At 40.5% G+C, this 12,419-nt stretch overlaps 2 protein-coding genes across 2 annotated transcripts; one reads left to right on the forward strand and one right to left on the reverse strand.

The window, feature by feature from the left end:
* The first annotated feature begins 4,212 nt into the window (after positions 1-4,212).
* LOC119774761 lies at positions 4,213-6,399 on the forward strand. The gene is made up of 3 exons (XM_038272427.1): positions 4,213-4,545; positions 5,094-5,333; positions 6,259-6,399. The coding sequence occupies exons 1-3, from the start codon at positions 4,213-4,215 to the stop codon at positions 6,397-6,399; spliced, it is 714 nt and encodes a 237-aa protein (XP_038128355.1).
* Positions 6,400-7,364: 965 nt separating this feature from the next.
* On the reverse strand, positions 7,365-9,166 carry LOC119774766. The gene is made up of 2 exons (XM_038272444.1): positions 9,011-9,166; positions 7,365-8,796 (listed from the first exon to the last, which is right to left on the reverse strand). The coding sequence occupies exons 1-2, from the start codon at positions 9,099-9,101 to the stop codon at positions 7,424-7,426; spliced, it is 1,464 nt and encodes a 487-aa protein (XP_038128372.1). The 5' UTR covers positions 9,102-9,166; the 3' UTR covers positions 7,365-7,423.
* Between the last annotated feature and the right edge of the window lie 3,253 nt (positions 9,167-12,419).

Raw genomic sequence — 12,419 nt, forward strand, 5'->3', positions numbered from 1 at the left:
GATTTCCAAAGGAAATGCAAAATTTACTTTCATCAGAGAACATGACTTTGGACCACTCACCAGCAGTCCAGTCCTGTTTCTCTTTAGACGCTTCTGACGCTGTCTGTGGTTCAAGAGTGGCTTGACACAAGGAATGCGACAGCAGAAACCCATGTCTTTCATACGTCTGTGTGTGGTGGTTCTTGAAGCACTCACTCCAGCTGCAGTCCACTCTTTGTGAATCTCCCCCACATTTTTGAATGGGTTTTGTTTCACAATCCTCTCCAGGGTGCGGTTATCTCTCTTGCTTGTACACTTTTTTCGACCACATCTTTTCCTTCCCTTCGCCTCTCTATTAATGTGCTTGGACACTGAGCTCTGTGAACAGCCAGCCTCTTTAGCGATGACCTTTTGTGTCTTGCCCTCCTTGTGCAAGGTGTCGATGGTCGTCTTTTGGACAACTGTCAAGTCAGCAGTCTTCCCCATGATTGTGTAGCCTATAGAACTAGACTGAAAGACCATTTAAAGGCTTTTGCAGGTGGTTTGAGTTAATTAGCTGATTAGAGTGTGGCACCAGGGGCCATCAATTTTGAACCTTTTCACAATATTCTAATTTTCTGATATGATGAATTTGAGATTTTCATTTGTTGTCATTTGTAATCATCAAAATTAAACAAAATAAACATCTGAAATATATGAGTTTGTAGGTAATGTATGAATATAATATACAAGTTTCACTTTTTAAATGGAATTACTGAAATCAATCTACTTTTTCATGATATTCTAATTTTATGACCAGCACCTGTATAGCTGACAGAGACAAAGGCAGGGCTAACGAGCTGACAAGGAGCAGGTGTGAGAGGAGACAACGAGGGAGCCAAGGGGAAAGGAACACACACAAGAGGGCAACAGAGGACAACAGAAAAACATGAGAACTAACATAAATCTAGAAATTACAACAAAACTGGAAATAAACCAATAAACCTAGAAAACAAGGAGCAAAGTAAAGAACAACAGAACTAAGACCATGACAGTTTCATTTCCTTTCTCTTGTGTGGAGTCTGTAATTGGGTGTGAGGTGCATTTGTAGCTGCTCAAAGTATTTATTTACACATGAATGTATTTATTTGAAAGGGAAACTGAACAGCAAATGTGCTTTACAAACCAGATTTAGCTACAAGCTAATTTCCATTATCAAATTATACTTGCTTGTGAGCTCATATCATTGCCATTTATCATCTTAGTCAGGCAGATTATATCGCATCACATCATCACACACTTAGAAAGTGAAATCATAAAACAACAGTTTGTTTGTTGGCTTTTGGCGGCTCTCCCATTCTGGCATCAGTGAGAGACAAAATATTCACGATTCCTGACACACACTGAACAACTAAACCACACGGACTTCAAGAATTTGAGATATCAGCGTTTTAACCGGCTTGTCATTCTGTAAAAATCTCCTACTAGTATGGACCGGAAATAAAAACCTGTGCATCAAATACTTTGTTATTTAAAATGCATTTAATTAAATGTTTGACATTTTCATCTAATTATTCAAATATATTTTTTTGCAATGCAAATCTTGTCTGAGAGTAAAAGTTGAAACACATGCTGCTCAGGATGAGAAGCCCTTAGAATCTTTTTTAGCTTCAAAAGCTTGTTGTTGATCACTAAAGTCTTGAGGGACAAAAGCAGCCAATTATCTCCTGTGTTGATGATCCTCTGGATGGCGTTCCTCTCTGATGCAGAGTCTAACGCTCTGTGGGGCTGGATGCCGGCTTGTTTTCTGTGGCTGATTGTTAAAAGTCCACCCGCAGATTTCAAGACTCTTTACTTTTTGTTGGTGTTTTCAGGAGATCCAGACGCTGCCTGGCCTCACTGACAGCAGCTGTGGAGTTTGTTATACCAGGTGAGGCTGTCAGTGATGTGGAACCACTGGAATCCTAAGCTGTGAACTCTCCCCAAACAGTCCTCGCTGATAAATAACTTAGATGTTTCTTCTATTTGAATAAATTAAGGAGTTTTACAGTTTCCTCCCAGGTGTCAAGCTACTGCAGCTGATCACTTTTGTATCAGAAGTAAATTTAATGATAAAGTCAATATGATGAGTTTGCATGTTGTTGTGTTTGTTGTGAGCAGAATATTGGACTGAACTCAAAGACCTGCAGCCAGAAGATGCTGAATGTGAAATCTAGAGAAGATAGAAATAACTTTATTGATCTCACAATGGAGAACTTAACTCACTGAATTTAACCCATCCCCTTGGGGAACAGTGGGCTGCCACCGTGCTGCGCTGGGGGAACAGTTTGTGGGTGGGTTTGTAAATAAATTACTTTCAATGTTGGTCTGAAGCTTTGATCATGCACCGTGGTGATTTGCAAATCGGAGAAATTCCCACTTTGCTGTAGGAGGTTAAGTCACGTTTTAAAAAAACAGCAATGATTTCCTCTGTCAAACTGTGCTGCTTTAGGAGTGATGAGTCTGTATGTGATTTAATATCAGGCTTTAAAAGCACCTTGTGATCACATAGGAGAGGAGTGACGTCATTTAATTGAGACAAATGACGGTTTCTCTGATGTTTGTTTATAGGTTTGATAAAGTGAAGGTTGCCGTCTATCTAACACAGAGCACAGCCGCTCAAACTTGGGGATCTTTCCTGGTTAATCAGACCAGCCGCTCATTAAGGCCTCTTCAGTCTCACTTGGTAATCAGGGCAATAGGAATTGGTCTTATTATCAAGTACTGAGAAAACAGTCTTATTAATTTAAGTATGTGCTTGCATCTGGTATCGTGGTATACTTAAAACCAAAACAATTTTCAATCTTCATGCTTTTATAGTCCTCCTAATTTAATTAAGTTTATTTATATAGCGCCAATTCACAACACATGTCATCTCAAGGCACTTTACAGAGACAATACTGTCAGATGGGTTGGGAAAGCCAGTTGATTGCATCCAATCATTGACTTGCACGACATCCTTCTTCTGGTCAGCCTGCGGCAACGACCTTCCTTTGCATTTTGTCCTTGACTGTTAAGCAATCCCTCAACTGAGGATGCATATAGTGATAGTGGAGAGGAAAACTAGAATTCTTAACAGGAGGAAACCTCCAGCAGAACCAGGCTCCGTGGGAATGGCCATCTGCCAAGGCCGACTGGGGTTCAAGGAGACAGAAGCAGACGTACAGAAGGAAACAGAGTTACAAAACTGTTACTAGCTCCACAGGAAAGACGTAGTCTGGCAGACGAGCTCCAAGCCAATTCTGCTAGTCACAGTGAAGGAAACAGGACTACTTTGGAAAAAGGGCCGAGCTCCAACATCTATATAACCAAGATGTTGATTGGAGAAGCACACATATTCAATGCACGATGGAGTCACAGTCGAACATCAACGTGTTCGGAATCCAGTTTGTGTGGGTTGTGTGTTTGTGTTTTCTCCCTCCACCACCAGGTGGTGCCCGGTTCTAGCTGGCTGTTCCACACACCTGCAGATGGTTGCCTCATCTGAGGACTCTTAACCTGCTGACTGCCAGTACCTCGACGCCAGAGTGTTCGCCAGTTTTGGGTACTCTAGCCAAGCTGAGTTTAGCAGAGTCTAACTGAGTCTTTGTCTCCCTGAGCCCTAAACATGGGCGTAGGTTTGCATAGGGACCATAGGGACATGTCCCTACCAAAATTTTGAACCGTCCTAATTGTCCCGACCAATAATTGGATGTGAGCAACATGTTTATAATTTACAGCAGTAGTTGTTACAGCAGTGGCTTCTTTTCCTCTCGCAGCTCCTCTGCCTGCTCTCTCCTGTCCCTTTCACGCAGCAGCGCATGGAACTGTGCTGCGCTGTTTAACTCCACTCTCATTGGTTGTTCTGCCTTAAGTTCCGCCTTCTCTCTCTCTGATTGGCTGTTTACTAGTCCGCGTGTGCTTGGAGCACAACATTGAAAATTTATTCACACTAGAATGCAGCGGTTACAACAATTAATATTAGGCTACAAAACTAGTCCCAATTAAAAAATGAATATCATGTACACTAAAAAACAAAAACCTTTTTTTTTTCTTTTATAAAACGAAATATTCTGAGTCAGCCAGGAGTTCTGAAGACTGCTGGAAAAATCGGTCTCCGTCAGTCACGTGACATTTGTTGCTAAGACGCCATTTTGAGTGGAGAAGGCGTAGTGTAAACAGCCGCAGCACAGCCAAACAAAAGGACTAAAGGATTGAGTTTTTTTCGCCGACTACATGGAAAAAAGTAAGCAGAATGTGAAACTACCGTACCGGGAAAAACTTAACAACGAGGCCAGGGACCGTTACTTGGCCAAACTGTCGGATATTAACGGCATAGATCCCTATGATCTCCGGAGCAAAGACTGGAGCTCCGACGTCTCTTCACTGCCTCCGACCTCATCAGTGGACATAACCACTTACCTAGTGTTTGGCGTCAGTGCCTACACGTGCGAGGAATTCAAGGCATATAAATCACTGGAAGCACACGGACAGTTCACAAATGGCTGGGTTCAGGATCTGTTTTCCTACCGACCACAGATGTGCAACAACACAGTTGTTACTGCAAAGGTAAGCTCCCTCAACGCTTCTCAAGCAAGCTCCTAAATGATGTTCAGTAATCAAAATATTTTTTTTTTATGCCCACGTTTACATAGCAGCCTGTCCAAGATAAGTCTGTACAGTTAACATAAGCCTGAAAACAGGGGCGGATTTAGAAAAATGGGGGCCCTAGGCAAAGACAGGCAGGGGGCCCTATGAATGTGGTCGCCAAAGTCTCCAGTAGCAGAAAAATTTTGCAAGATTTGGCGCTAGGCCCTTTTTTGATATTAAAGTGCTAGAAGAGCCTGTAAAGTCGCTCAAGTACAAAACCGCTCATTGTATAATTTTTTTTCAAATGGTTTGCTGCTGTCCTTTTAGCGAAAGCATTTATATCAAAAACATAATTAAAGTGCACAAGTCAGGAATAGCTGTATTAAACATACATGTTATGGGGGCCCCAGGAACTTGGGGCCCTAGGCACCTGCCTAGTATTGCCTAATGCTAAATCCCCCCTGCCTGAACATATTTAAGACTCCCATCCCACTAAAACGTTTGTATCTGTGTTATGTTCCTTGTAGGTCATGCACTCCCAAAGACTAAACGACACACCACTGAAACCCTGGGCCATCATTGACCGATCAGGAGCCATATCATCTGCTCACTGTACATGTATGGCTGGGATAGCAGAGACCTGTACGCATGTAGCTGCCATGCTGTTCAAGTTGGAGGCCACTATCAGATGCAGGGAGAAAACAACTGTTACAGGAGAGCCTGCATACTGGATGATACCGAACAACATAAACAAAGTGGGAGCGAAGGTGGGACACAAGATCGATTTTACATCATCAAAAGCTAAACGGAAAAGCCTAGACCAACTCTTGGATGGTCAGGCCGAACACATGCCAGCGCTCAGAACTGTCACAAGCACCTGCACAGGCAACACCAGCACACAGGACCAGTGGAGCGCATATCTTTGTGAACTGCAGAAAGCCTCACCTAAAGCTGCTGTTTTGTCTTGTGTACCAGGATTTTGTGATTCATTTGCAGACACATTACAGCCATGTCCTGCACCAGATTCATTGTCCCGACTGCGTGATAAAAAAATGGATTGCAGTGATTTGTCTGCGTTACGGTTGCACTGCAAAACTTTGTTAAAAAAGGCAGACATTTCACAGGACCAGGCCCACTACATAGAATTGCATAGTAGATCACAGCACAGATCCTCAACATGGTATCGGTTTCGCACAGGAAGGGTAACAGCATCAACCATGCACGCAGTCTTTCGGTCAGATTTGGACAACGCTGCAGTTTCAACCATCAAAGCAGTATGTGGCACAAACAGCGGTGCAACCAATCATTGTGCTGCCACTGTATGGGGGAGACAAAATGAACAGAGAGGGCAAACACAGTACAAACAGAAAATGGAAAACCAACACTGTGACTTTGAGCTAAGCCAGTCTGGGTTCATTATCAACCCCAAGTTTCCCCAGGTTGGAGCATCACCTGATGCAATTGTACTGTGCACCTGCTGCGGAAAAGGCTGTGTCGAGATAAAGTGCCCATTCAAGTACCGAGACAAGACCATTCTGGAGGCATGCAGGAGTGGTGATAAAAATTTCTGTTTGGAAATGGTGGATGGAAAGCTGCAGCTTAAGAAGGAGCATCCATACTACAAACAAGTGCAGACCCAAATTTTTGTTGCTAATACAGCATATTGTGACTTTGCAGTGTGGACCCTGAAAGACATTGTCGTGTTACGTGTGGCACCTGACCCCAAGCTGTGGAATGCACTCCTTGAAAAGCCACAGCAGTTCTTTGAGCGTGTGTGTCTCCCTGAACTGGTCAGCCACTTCTTCACACGTGATGCACAACGAGCACCGCTGACAGACAGCTCTGATCCTGTAAGGAAAAGACCTTGCAAGGCTGCAAAACCTCTGGCTGAAAAAGCAAACAACATTGTAGCAGCTGACAAGCTATGGTGTTTGTGCCATGGACCGGAGGCCAAAGATGACATGGTGGCCTGTGACAATGAAAACTGCCCCATCGTTTGGTTTCATTTGAGTTGTGTTGGCCTACACCTCAAAGATGCTCAGTCTGATTTTTGGCTTTGCCCTCAGTGCTCGAATTCAAAAACTTAAACTGTCTTTGTTAATTTAAATGTGTTTTGCAGTGATGTTTGTGTGTTTACATATGTTACCAGTATGTTAAGCTATTGCTTGTGTTTACTTTTGCACTGATCACTTGACACTGGAAGTGCTCAAATTTAAAAACTTAAACTGTTTTTTTTTTAAGTGTGTTTTACAGTGATTTTTTTGCGTTTACATATGTTACCAGTATGTTAAGCTATTGCTTGTGTTTACTTTTGCACTAATCACTTGACACTGGAAGTGCTCAAATTTAAAAACTTAAACTGTTTTTTTTTTTTTTTGCAGTGTTGTTTGTGTTCACCAGACAAATGTAGCTGAGCACCTCATACTACTACCTCTTCACTTTACATATGTTACCAGTATGTTAAGCTATTCCTTGTGTTTACTTTTGCACTGATCACTTGACAGTTAAATGCACACATAAAAACAGTTCAACTTAATATTTTTCTCAATGACCCATGTTCTTTATGCTACCAAAAAAAAGGAATATTTACAGTTTTAGAAGGTTTTAGAAGACTTTTATTATTCTAAAAAGAATGTTTACAAGTTTTCAGTGTTTGACAATTTTTTATGATGCTACAAAAGAATGTTTACAGGTTGATATTTGCAGGTTGTGGGGATATTTCTATTATGCTAATGTTTACAAGTTTTGTTGAAAAAAGTTTATTGTGCTAAAAAAGAAAGTTTACAGTGTGTACAAGCCTTCCTTATGCACAAGTAAAAAAATCAAAATGCTTTTACATCTTGGGTGATTTCTGTATCTACACCACAGTTGGACAATGATTTGTCAGGGCACAGCACACAGTGACGACCTTATCCAAGAATGTGACCTCTTCTCCAGCACAGGGTAAAACCATTGAAATAGGAATAGTTCCATTTAAGATTTTGTACTTTTGACATACATTTCCAATCACCCGTTCAACATGGATTCTCAAATGTGCTATTTTCCTAGTTTCCTCCACATCTCTAGCTGCTAACTGACAGTGGCCTTTGGTGAATGCTGGGAGTTTAACTTCAGCACACAGCATGCCCACACACTCCTGTATGTCAAAACCTCTGTCAGCCAAGACCAGGTCCCCAGGCAACAAATTGTCAAGGAAGCCACTGTTCAGCGTGATGTGTTTGTCGCTTGTACGACCTCCCCAGCCTTTGGACAAAAAACAAATGGCTCCTTTGGGTGTCACACCTATTAAATATTTCATGGTGTGATTGTGCTTGTAGCTGGAGAACATTTGGGCACGCGCTTTTAGGTTTGATGGTTTTTCTGTAAATATCTCAAAGCAGTCAATAATCACTGCTACTCTGTTTCCAAAGGCCTCCTTGAACTGATGTGGCATTACTTTGCGGAGAGTGTCTCTGTCTGGCCATATAATAGCACGCCTCAAATTTGCATAAAGACATGAAACCATATCATGAAATGTTCTTTGTGCAGTCCTTGGAGAAATATGAAACAGATAAGCAAGGTGCTGCAGAGGCAAATCCAATCTTAAGCGCATGAGTGTGAATAGGAGCATCTGAAAAGGAGTAAGACATTTCTTTTGATATGACATGAGTGGCAATAAAAAATTAAAGAGCGCCAGGAAGGTTGCAAGGTTTGGCAGACCAGTGTAATACTTTACTTTTTCATCATCAGCTCCAAAGAAACTATCGGATATCATGTTCTCATTAAGTTTGCGTCGCAGTTCAATATTCTCTTCTGTCAGGCGGTTGACCTCTGCACGCCTGAGCACACACAGGTCACATTCAGGCTGAGTCACAGTTTCAGTGGGGTTCTGCACCTCCTTGTTTGTGATCAGCTGAGGGTTTTCTTCTCCAATCTCCTGCTGAGGGTGTTCTTGGTTTTCTTCTCCATCCTCTCTGATCTCCTGCTGAGGGTTTTTTTCTCCATCCTTTCCAACCTCCAGCTGACCATTTCCTTCTTCAGCATCACATGTCTCCTCGGTCTGTAGCCCGTCAGTGTTTACATCCTGGTGTATGCCTGTCTCTGCTGACTGAAGGGTCTGTTTCCGTGTCTGCTCCCGTGCCCTTCGTCTGGCAGAGCGACCAGGGTCTGTTGGTTTGATAAACGTGTGTCCAAGATGTAAGGATGGGGCCCAGTCTGGGTCACTCTCCATCATCTCATAAGCTGGCTCACCTGAAACCACATGTTAGGTTTGATTTAGAAAGCAAGTTCATACTGGATAAGGCTATGTCTTATATCAAATTAATTAATTAATTTAATATGGGTGTTTAAATTTGTTTTTGAAATAATAAAAAATAATAAGTTAGAATAATGGTGATTATGAATAATAATAAAACACAAATATTGCATTTTCTGACGTTTAAGTAATATTAAAAGTTTATGTTACCTTTATGAAAGTGCCGAGAACAAACACACATGTGGGGGAATGTTTTGTTGAAAATGAGATCCTTTCTCCTCACTGCTGAAAGCCAGGCCATGCGACGTCTCTTTGTTATTTCCTCCAATTGAGGTCCGTGTGATCGTTTCCAGGTTGGAAAACGGAAAAAACTGATTCCTTCGTCCCCCGATCTGCCATGCCGGGACTGGCAGCCTCTCACACAACACGATCGGGCCATTTCAGGTTAATAATTGTGCCGAAAGAACAGCCGTGTGTGGGTTAACTCGACTTTCCGCCTAATATGGTGGTTTTCCCACGATGCACCGCGCCCGAGGTAAACAATGACGTCACCTGGCGGAGACCGATGGGCAAATAAAGGCTGTAAGCATCAACATTTCTGATTCTTAGCCACAGCCAACTAAAAAAGAAAATGTGAGGGTTTCCTTTTTACAGATATTTAGTTGATATTACTGTTTTCATTTTTTTGTTTTTATTTTTACAATTTTTTTTCTTCATTACCAGTAAAGAGCGAGTATCCTTCTATCAAATGTGTTGTGGAGTGGGAGCTGAGAGATAAAGACAACAAAGAACTGTTCTGCATCCGATTCCCAGTTCAGATTTTGAGCTAAACCACCATAACAGAAGAACCTCAGATGAGCTGCTTTTAAGAAGGGATTCAGCTTTGAGTAAAAAAAATAAAAAATCTAATATCCCTGGTTCTTGAGACTTTTATCTAAGTGGGTCCCTAACCCAGTCTCTTTTTTTGCAAGTCGTCGCTCAAGTTTCTCACTGAGCCTGAACTAAACACTGAACTTCCCTTCTCACTTTCAGTTCCAGTTCAGCAGCATTCTGAGAAACACTGGATCCAACTCATCGTGTATTCAATAAACCTGCTAAACCTTTTCTCTGTTTCTCTGAGTGGTTCCCTGAATGCGGGTCAGATACCTTAAAAAGAACATGACACATCGGACCAGATTAGGCTACTATGAGTACAAAAAGCAGATCATAAAGTTATGAGTGGAACTTGATAAATACTGCAGAATGGGAGAACAGAGATAGAATGAAGCAGATTGAGGAAAAGTGAACCCTATGTGATCCAGCAGCCGAAACGTATAGCAGCACAAATACAGAAAATAGGTTATAACCAAATTACTTTGGATGAGGTATTAGAAATTTAGAGCCACAATAGGGCCAATGTAGAGCTGAGGAGAAATGTCTTTACAGAATGAAATTCTCCCCCCTGGATTGAACTGTTAACACTCTACCTCCACTTACCTCTCTACTCACCCAGCAACTAAGCAAACATCATTGTTTTTAATTATATGCTTTATCAAAAAGCAACATAATGGACAGTCAGATCTTTGATATCAGATGGAGCTTGGCCATTTAAGGTTTTATATGTAAGAAGGAGGATTTTAAATTCTATTCTGGATTTAACAGGAAGCCAATGAAGAGAAGCCAGGATAGGAGAGATATGATCGCTTTTTAATTTTTATCAGAACTCTGGCTGCAGCATTTTGGATCAGCTGAAGGGTTTTAACTATACAGTTTATGGACTTCCTGATAGTAAAGAATTACAATAGCCCAGCCTTGAAGTAACAAATGCATGGACTAGTTTCTCAGTATCACCCCTGGACAGGATATTTCTAAGTTTGCATTATTCCTGAAATGAAAGACGGAATTTATAGAAACTTCCTAAAAATGAGATTTAAAGTACGGGCCCTCATGAAAAATAATACCTTACGTTATTACCTGAGATCAATTTAATCCCATCTGTAACGCTTGTTAAAGGCTAATGAAAAGGAACTGACTATATAGATGTAGAAAGATGTTACCAGAAGAGGGTTCGTTGAGGAGCCCGAGGTGTGAATAATCAGAGACAAAAATAAGGTTTAACTAGTTTTGTATTAAAGTGGCCAAGACACACACAAAAAAAAAAACAACAAACACACAAACATTAATAACAAAACAGTTTTTGATTAATTATCCCCAAGGTTCAGTTAGGTTAGATTATTAGTCCATACGCTATGGTAATCCAGGGTTGAGAAGAGAATAGTTTTTATCCTTATAGAAAAATAGAGTCTGTATCCTACCGCACAGGTAGAGGTCTTAGCTCGCCATCTTCAGTTGAATTAGAAAAAGAAAAAGTTGTTGTGAACCAGATTGTAGTGAGGGTGATGTCCTTTTTCTGGCATAAAAAAAAAACCTGACCTAGAATGGTCAAAAAAACAACAAATGAGCAGTTGTTCTTAACCAATGAGATCTGCATGTTTAAAATATGTGTGCATTAAATTTTGGAACACATTTATACATGCAGATAGTTTTCCATATTTACACATTTTACCAATATAGATACAAAAATATATATATATATATATATATATATATATATATATATATATATATATATATATATATATATATATATATATATATCTATATCTATAACAAATAACTATATAAATAAATAAATAAATCGTTTAACAGATTATCACAAAAGTTTTAGATACTCAAAAACACATTGTAATCAAGTGCACTTTTTTCCCATAAATCATGAATATTCAATGTATAAAAAAAAAAAACTCTTTTCCAATTAAATTACTTGAGCAGAGAAAAATACTCAAGCAGATCTTAAGTTGCGCAACAAATTCCACAAGTACGTAGCTACATTCAATTATTTACTTAATTTTCAATGAGGTAAGAGGAAGGAAGAAAAAAAAAAAACTAAACCTCATTGCTTTTCTAATGATCCAGTCAAAAGCTGGAAAAAAAAAGTGCAAAATGAAACAAAAGTGCAAACAAAAGGGGCGCTTCTGTTAAACTAAAATGTAAAGCACAATTCGGCTTGAATGTAAATTAAAAATAATTTATATTAAACAAGCAGAAGCGATATTTTACACACTACAAACGTAGTTCAAAATTCATAATAACGCTGGGACTCAGCGCGGCAAGGAATTAAGTGGAGGCAGCGGTACAAACAAAAGACGCAAATCGCGGAATATAAACTTAAATCTAGCCGCTGCAAACAAAATAAATGACCCGAATCGGAGTTAACAACTCACCGTTGAAGGGATGACAAGTTGATCTCCGTCTGTGTAGTGGTATTAATGAAAGACAACATGAGCGGTTTGGCCCAAGTTGTGAGAGAGAAGCGAGTCTGTAAAAAGTTACGCTTGGTGAGTAATCACACGATGTTAGTAAACATTAGGAGATTGGTTTTGTAGCGTTAAAACACTCACCCAAAAGACAGCTTATAATATTAGATCTTTAGGAAGATCCAGTAACTTTTTTTGAAATGAGACGCCAACAGAGCATGCGACAGCCACAGGTGGGGAATGGAGGAGGGAGTGGCACTCTGACTCTGCAGGTAAATAGAGTTGGGGTGATGTCGCACAGGGCGTGGCCCGTCAAATTAAAA

The sequence above is a fragment of the Cyprinodon tularosa genome, unplaced genomic scaffold, assembly GCF_016077235.1.
Source record: "Cyprinodon tularosa strain WSP-4 unplaced genomic scaffold, ASM1607723v1 ctg83, whole genome shotgun sequence".
NCBI classification, from domain to species: domain Eukaryota; kingdom Metazoa; phylum Chordata; class Actinopteri; order Cyprinodontiformes; family Cyprinodontidae; genus Cyprinodon; species Cyprinodon tularosa.